The 8,399-nt window shown below is 45.8% G+C and overlaps 1 protein-coding gene across 1 annotated transcript in view; it reads left to right on the plus strand.

The window, feature by feature from the left end:
• The window catches only part of AQP3 (aquaporin 3 (Gill blood group)), a 13,997-nt gene extending 5,997 nt beyond the window's left edge, over positions 1-8,000 (plus strand). Inside the window, exons 2-6 of the mRNA XM_009634218.2 lie at positions 3,233-3,359; positions 3,513-3,650; positions 5,141-5,259; positions 6,014-6,231; positions 6,912-8,000. Coding sequence (XP_009632513.1) covers positions 3,233-3,359; positions 3,513-3,650; positions 5,141-5,259; positions 6,014-6,231; positions 6,912-7,080 — 771 coding nt within the window. The 3' untranslated portion in view covers positions 7,081-8,000. The remainder of the gene's footprint in view (positions 1-3,232; positions 3,360-3,512; positions 3,651-5,140; positions 5,260-6,013; positions 6,232-6,911) is intronic.
• Positions 8,001-8,399: the final 399 nt, after the last annotated feature.

An 8,399-nucleotide genomic window follows, 5' to 3' on the forward strand; every position in this document is an offset into this window, starting at 1 on the left:
CAGTGTTTTGAGTTTTTTCCCCCCCCCCCCCCCCCTTGAACCAGTTCAAGTCATGGATCCCTCAGAACATGGATTTTGTTATTTTTCACAGTGCAAGGAATTGCATCAGCTCATGGGGAGTGAGAAGCCTCCCTGTTGGCAGGGAAAGCCATTAGATCTGATAGAGCTGGTAAGATGAAATTAGGCAGCAGTCTTCCATTATCCTGGTTAATGGGAGCATTGACCTTGGTTCCTAGGAGAGTAGCCTTAATACATCAGAGTAATGCTTTGTTGCAATCATTTTATTAGCACTTTAAGACTGCTTTTGAACTTGGCTAGTGTATCATGGGGGTATAACCGTTGACTGCTGCCCTGTGAGGTGCTAGCCTGGCTTTCTGTTGGCTGGGATGTTCTTCCAGTAATGTTTGGGGTTTTTTTAACAAAAAGAAAGGAAAAAAGTAGTGTTGGAGGCAGGTTATTAAATTGAGAGTGAGGGGTCATCTCTGCCTTGGGTGTGCACCATTGTGTCTGACCATAGCACTGTAATATTGACTAAGTACTTCTACATACATTGCATGGATTTAAAAACAACTGGGATAAATGCTAAATTGCTTTTATTTGTCCTTCCTTGCCGTTCAACTCAAGCTAGCTCCTCCTAATGCTTCTGTGTGAGCATTGGAAGAAATGACTTGAAAAATGGATGCTGAGGGTGTCCTGTCTAGTGTGATCTAGGAAAAGGAATTGGAAGGAAAAACTAGCAAATAGCAGGAGTGGAAATGGTGTGATTAAAAACTGTAGTAGCCACTACCACAAAAAAACTGTAATGTCAGGCCACTTGTCAAAAGCATGGCTGAGCATGATTTGAACTGGTTCCTGAAAGTCAAATGCAATGGACGGATGTCATGCACGAGAAAGCATGTCATGCATGTTCATGCTTAGTGGACTTTGCTGGTGCAGCATGGAATTGCACACATGCATATCAAAGTTCAAACCTGTCCCTAAATATCACCTTACTCTCTTTATCTGCTGAGGGTCAAGTTTTCTACTGTTACGCTGAATTAAGTCAAATAGTGCTCAGGGCTCATCTGATAAATAATTGTAATGCTCCTGTGGAGTGGCTCCGGGGTGTTTTTGCATGGCCCATAGACTCTCGTCTGAGGAAAAGCTGGAGAGCTATTACCAGATGTAGGATGGGGGGAGAGGAGGATGGGGAACAACCCTCCAGGTTAAGGGAAGACCTTTGTGGGTGAACAGAGGGGTGAAGGGGGAAACTTTACTCTGGTTTCCGCAGCCAAAAGGTATGCGACTAACAAGCCAACCACCATCCGCTTGCAGAACTGCCAGTTCTTTCAGAGTGAGTAACACAAATACCTTCATCAGTTGGAATAACCTGGGGCCAGCCTTGCCAAACTTAGATGCTCATTGCAGTTTTTTGCAGGCTCATCCCCTCCCTGGTCAGACTGATGTGCCATGTGGCATTAGAGCAGTGAACACCATGGCCAAGTACTCTCTTCAAACCTCTGTCTAAAGCATGCCGGGGCTCTTCTGGGGTAAGGGAAGGAAGAGATGTCACCCTGGTCTTTAGCCAGTATTTATTTGCTCAATTGGAGCTATGCTTCCCTCCCTTCCTTTGGAATGGATGGGCTCTGTTTGCTGCACAATAAACAAGACTCATCTTTTCTCCCTTTGCCTGGGTGTCTTCTCTGCCATGGTTTCCCAGTGGGGCAGCTCAGGGTTAGGACATTGAGGGAGCTGTTCTGACTGCAAGCAGTACAGAGCAGTGCTGGATGTCCCCTCTCATTAACTAATGAATTCTACAGGTTCTGTTGCTCTTTCTGCACAAGGTCCTGTGCTGGGGACCTGGCTCCTTGTCAAGAGGCGCCTGTATACAGTGTCCACCTTGTGAGTCAGCCTACAGCCTACCTGGCTGCTCCTTTCCCAGAAGGCTGAGTGCAGTGTTTGCTTTATTAGTAATTCATCAGTTGTCAGGCGCATGGGAGGGGATGACTTAGGTGTGTTTTGGCTTTGCCCCTGATCTGGATTGTGTGTTGCTCAATGGGCATGTCCAGTATTGGCAGGAGAAATGAAGAGAGCCACCTCTGCTGCCCTGGTGCCTGTTTGGTGGCTTATCCCCTAGGAGCAGATACTGCCTCTGTGGCAGTTGAGTAATCCTGGGATGATGGAGTTCACAGAAGCAGAAAGTCTTTGAGTGTGTAGATATGGGCATGTGGTCAGTATAAGTAAGGTAGGCCTTGATCCCTAGATTTGAGGATCTCTGGAGCAAGCTGTAATCCTTGTCCTAGTTTAAGGATGCTCTCAGTACCTGCTGATGAAATAATCCCTGGTATACACCAAGAATCAATTCAGGTGGGGTCAGTGGAAGATAAAAACAGGAATATGATCAGGATTAGGGCTCCTTGAATTACATAGTGGGTAGTGGAGAGACTTGGCCAGGCAGAAAGCCTCCAGCTGGATGAGTGATGAACTGAACTGCCAGGGGAAACTGGTCTGGGTTGTTAAGCGTGAGCATAGGAAGGATGGATTTTGGATGTGGTTGGGAAGAGAAGGATCACCCGCTTGGAGCAAATGTCATTGAACAAGAGCACATGCCTCCTTTAGCTACTAGGGAACACCCCTTATCACCCAGCAGAAACAACTTTTGTCCCACAAAATGCTTGCTGCACGCCTGATTGTGGACAGAAGGCCCAGCCTCTGGATGTGCTGGTGGCAGGCTGTCTGTGGAATATGGACTTCTCGTGATAGTGCCTGTGCCGTGTCTGCGCTGCAGAGACAGGCCAGCTGTGTTGTCCTGATCCTTTGTTACATGGGGGGGGATGGCTTGTTTGGGATGGCGTGCATTCTGCTCAGAGTGCCCACAGCAGAGACCGTACCTTGGGGCTAGGGCAATTGCAGGTACCTGGGCTCAAGGAGGCAGCCCCAATCCCTCATCTGAACAGCTGCATTGTAAATATTTCAATCCAGAGTGCTGTATGGCTGATTCTTCTCACCTACCACCTGAAAATTAGATGGTTGGACAAAGAATTCCAGTATCCTGGAGATGTGAATTGTGGTCTGATCTTGCCTTTGATTTTGGCCCTGGTTTTGTTTCCCCTTGCCAGGAGATAGGCTTGTTCAAGGCTTTGAGTCATGGGTGGGCTGTGATGGTGCGTGCAAGTGTAATGTTGCAAGCACTGGTCAGCAACTGGCTCTTACATGAAACAGAGAGAGTAATTTCAATCTCTTCTTCTCCTAGCTGTTTGGATGTGGATCTGTTGCACAGATCGTGCTCAGCAGAGGGACTCATGGAGGTTTCTTGACTGTTAACCTGGCTTTTGGCTTCGCTGTGATGCTCGGCATCTTGATCTCAGGACAGGTATCAGGTACGTTGTGGCTCATGTGGGCTGGGTTTCATTTGTGGCAAGATGGCTGTGCTTTTCCTCTGTGGCACTGGTATGGAAACCAGTGCCCCTTGGCTCATCTCTGGGACACAAATTCTGCCTGTGAAAGTGCAATAACCAGCAACCTCTCTGCAGGTGGACATCTGAACCCAGCTGTTACTTTTGCCATGTGCTTCTTGGCCCGGGAGCCCTGGATCAAGCTACCAGTTTATGCCCTGGCCCAAACCCTGGGGGCTTTCCTGGGAGCTGGCATAGTGTTTGGGCTGTACTACGGTAAGTGCAGAAACTTTCTGTGTTTGTTGGGGTGAGATGGATGCTCTCCATGACTCACTACAGGGATGCTGGTTCCCAAATCAGAAAAGTGTTTTCTTGTAGAGCAGAGATGTGAGAAACTTCCTTACTGTTTTTCTGTGAGGGCTTTCTCATGATGAGTTCAAATCAATCTGGAGGCCAACCAGCATTGTCAATGTCCAGGTCTTTGTCCTTGAGTAATGATCACTGTAACATGGACCACTGGATGGCCCGTCTTGTGGCTACTGTCTGGACTAAACCAGATCTTTCAGAAATGCTGATGAAACACTAGTAGTAATGGAAATTTTATAGTTGTGTGTTGTTCCAGAGCTGTTTTACCTTTCTTGGTTTAAAAAAAAACCAAAACCCAAAAACTTCACCATGGATGTCGTCTGCATTGTTTCGTGTTAGCTTCCAGACAATAGGACTTCTAGCAGTTTTTGCTGTCCTTATCAGAGTGATTCTATACCTTGGAAAGCATCCTAGAAATCCAGTTCCTCATGCATCTATTCCTCTTGAGGGATATTCCTCACCACAGGGCAATATTTGGTGGGCAAGAACTGACTCTTTGTGCTGGAAATTGCTCTTCCTCAATTGTCAAGGGTGACACTTTGACTCAGAGTTTGCCTCCTGATGCCTGTTTCTGGCAATAGGAGCAGTGTTCCCTGTAGCTGAGCAGAACATCTGGGTCACTGTAGCTTCCACGTGAAGGGAGGAAACTGCTACCCTGGCACTAGCTTTTCACTTTAGAAAGAAGCAGGGGGACATACCTTCATCTCTGTAATCATCAGGATATGAGTTCAACACCAGTTACTGTTCTAGTGGGTGGGCTGAAGTTTCCTCTTCAGAAAAGTTAATCCCATTTTAGATGCCTAAACCATGGAAACACTACCTTTAGAAAGTGTCTGTTTTACTCTCCACTAACCATGAAGGAAATTTTGACAGCTCACCTAGATTAGTTATCCAGCTTCTACATAGTGGTAGGCAAGGGGATGACTGCTCTACAGGACAACCCTGAGAGGTGAAACTAATGGCGTATTGTCTAAAGTGCAAAATCAGCCCAAATCCTGTTTGCTGCGGATTGGATCTGTAGCAATATCTCATGTCTTGACACCAAGACTGCCACCACAGGCATTTGGGTAGCTTCTGGGAGAGATTTGGAGTCAGCTTAGTGTTTACTTTCTGGCTCTAACTCTTCCCTGGTGCCTGGCAAACAAGAAATATTAGGAACAGGGGCTCAGGCCATCTGTATCTGAGCCTGACTGGTAAAATGCTGTGGTAGACCACACCTTAAGTTTTCCAAATGAGTGCTCTACAGCAAATGGTTTTGCAATACACAGCAATGGGGTGCTCAGGGAATCCTGTCTCAATATTCATGGCTTTGTGTAGCCTACATTTTAGTCATCTTCTAAGCAGGGTCCTCTCTCTGTGTGTTGGAAAATGACTGACCTTTCTATCCCCCCCTCCTCTAGATGCCATCTGGGCTTTTGGCAGTAACCAGCTGTATGTAACAGGACAGAATGGCACTGCTGGTATCTTTGCCACCTACCCGTCTCAGCATTTGAACATTGTGAATGGATTCTTTGACCAGGTAAGAGGGTGTTGGGAGGATGAAGGTGCGTTCAAAGAGAAATCTTTTGGGGTAGTTGTAGTTAGGCCTCTCCTACAGTTAGAGAATAAATTGAAATTTAAAGGGAAGATATCCAGAAAGGTGTTTTAGAGCTGACACAGGTATCTCACTAACTCATAGGAAGACAGAGCCAGAAAGCACCCTTGCAGCAAGAAGGTTTGTGTTAAGGGGATTAACCAGTTGCGTAAGACTGGCCAAGACACCAGTAGAAAGGATACCACTTGGTCTCAGCCTCTGAGGAGCAATTGTGTGAGGAAGGATGATGGCTATTCCTCACTCCCACTGTACTACTGTGGCTGTTGTGCAACCCAGAGGTCAACTGGGCATGGGGTGGTGGTGAGTGTTGGAGGTGACTGTCTCCTCCTTAAAGTTGACATCAACCACAAAGGGACAGCATCCACCCAGCTGTGGCAGGTTGAAAGCACATGTCTTCAGCTCTTCTGGCTGCTCAAACAGCTATTCATACCTCTTCTGTGGGTAGGGAAAAAGGTGTTGGTTTGACTGAGCCTAGGGGTTGCCAGGAGGAGCATGTTCCACTCCCATTCCTGTGGGTGCGTAGTCTACTGTGGCCTGCTGATGCCCTGGCATGACTTAGTGCAGCTCTTTCAGTTTAGAGAATGAGTCTTGCATGCATGGGACTTCAGAGGAGTTAAATAATTTGGTTAAAAGATTAATCTGGATTAAATTCTTCTTATTCTTCCACCTCCTTCCCCAGTTTATTGGCACAGCCTCCCTGATTGTTTGTGTCTTGGCTATTGTCGATCCCTACAACAACCCTGTCCCCACGGGGCTGGAGGCTTTCACAGTTGGCTTCGTTGTCCTTGTTATTGGAACTTCCATGGGCTTCAACTCTGGCTATGCTGTCAACCCTGCTAGGGACTTTGGGCCTCGTCTCTTCACAGCCATTGCTGGCTGGGGCACTGAAGTGTTCTGGTAAGTGCTTGCTAATTAAACCTTGTGCAACAAGGAGAAAAAAAAATTACAAGTCCCAGTAGGTCCCAGAGACTTTATGCAGCCATGAGGTGTATTTGGATTTCGTAAACCTTTGTAAAAGGCACTGTTTGCTCTGCTCAGATTTCTTAAGAAATTGTAGAAGCTTGTCAGTTTCTAGCAGTGAGAGCAAATGACCTAACTTTGCTCTCAGGGAGGAAATCTAGGGCATCCATGGAAAGTTCAGGTGCACCTTGAACATTAGTCTATCATAATTTTTTTAGTGGTAGAAAATGTAGAGTATTTGTTATACTTGGATTTTGTTGTTGCTGGAGAAAATTGAGAGCCATGAGTAGTACAGACTATGTGCTGTCAAGGGATGTTTTCCTGCAAGCAGTGGGAGAGAAGTGAAGGTGCCTAGTTCAGGCACTGCAACAGCTTCCCTCCTTTCTTGGTGGAGATGCAGTCTGGGAAATCTGGGAAGTAGCTGTTCTGAATTACTTGTCACCTGAACTTGCAGTGGTGGGCAACATCTGCCTTGGAAACAGCTGTGGACATGTGGGTACTGTTGTCTTTTGCACATTAATGATGATGTTTGGAGTGACAGATCTTGCATTGTTCCAGATCCTAAAGCATAGGCTGCAGTTCTTACCTTTTGCATTTTCTTTTTATTTATTTTCCAGGACTGGTAAACAGTGGTGGTGGGTTCCAATTGTTGCTCCTTTCCTTGGGGCCATTGCAGGAGTGATGGTCTATCAGCTGATGATTGGATGTCATGATGAGCCTTCTCCACCTGCCTCTGAGCAGGAAACAGTCAAGCTGGCTAATGTGAAGCACAAGGAAAGGGTCTGAGGAAGCTGCCACCCAGATCTGGCAGACATTCATTACTCAGGACTGCAGTTGGCAAAGAGGAGGAAGGAGCTAAGAAGAGCTTCAAGAGTAACAGGAAGAGGGTTTTTTCCCTGTCTTGAGATATCCTAGCATATTTTTTTTTTATATCCCTGATGCACTTGCTTTAGGCATTTTCCTGTCAGCCTTTCCCCAAATGCAGTATCATGTAGTTTTTCCCTAGCAGAAGGGGGTTGAGGACTGTAGGAGTCAGCAGGGAAGTGGGCATTGCCGTCCAACACCTCCAACACAGGCCAGTTGTTCAGGAATCTGGAGCTCTTTTGGGCTGTGTTGCTGGTCTTGCCTGTGAGCTTGGCAAACTGCTTCCCTCCAAACCTCTGTCCCCATCTGTAGCGTGGGGATGGTGCAAAACTTAAACTTTTTTGCTAGCACGGAATGGAAACTCCTACATCCCATAAAAAATTTGCCTGTGATCCTACTATGGAACAATTTCATGCCTGGTGTTGCTCTAAGGTCAATAACTTGGCACCAGGAATGAGCTCATCTAAAGGATTTTTATTGGCCAAACTCTGTCTCCCATGAATTCCTAAAACATCATATCAATCCACTGTTCCACAATGTCAGAGCAGAGAGTGAGAATGCACTGGATTTTAATTTAATATTAAGACAAAATGTTTACAAACCACTGCACCCTGGTATTCTAATTACAATTTTTAACATTGATGACTCCTAGAAGATAACGTACAGGAAATCCTTGTTCTAGCCAGGGGCTAACCTGGAAAGAAAGCTTGCCTCCCTGTAGCAGCCTTTCTAATTAATCAGCTTTGTATATAAACTGCAAGCAGCTAATAGCCAAGTTCCACTGGAAACATGGTGTTGCTAAAGTTGTGTGTGTTCATGTAAATTTCACAATAGTGTGTGTTTTTTTTAATAGATTTATATATAAATATACTCTTTAAAGCTGTTACTAAATACCAGGGTTGGGATGAGTTAATTTTAAGAGATGTGTGGGAGCCACCTATTCTCTGACAGCTTTGAGATACTATTGGATTTTCCTGAGGTGACCTTAGAGTTGTTGGAGCATCTCCTTTTCTACCTTGCAGAATTATTGGGATATCCCTGGTACTCATGGCTGAAAGACTAAGGTCAGGCTCCTCCTGTACAAGCAGTGCTGGCATCTCAGGGGATCTCTAGCTCTCCCAATGCCATATTACAGAGTATTTGAAACAAGCAGTGTCAGTTCTGAAAGAATTTGTAGATCCAATGTCACTGCAAGAGAAATTCTTTCAAATTGTTTCTTTAATGTGTGAATTCCTTGAAAT

The sequence above is a fragment of the Egretta garzetta genome, unplaced genomic scaffold (assembly GCF_000687185.1).
Source record: "Egretta garzetta isolate BGI_Z169 unplaced genomic scaffold, ASM68718v1 scaffold702, whole genome shotgun sequence".
Classification (NCBI taxonomy): domain Eukaryota; kingdom Metazoa; phylum Chordata; class Aves; order Pelecaniformes; family Ardeidae; genus Egretta; species Egretta garzetta.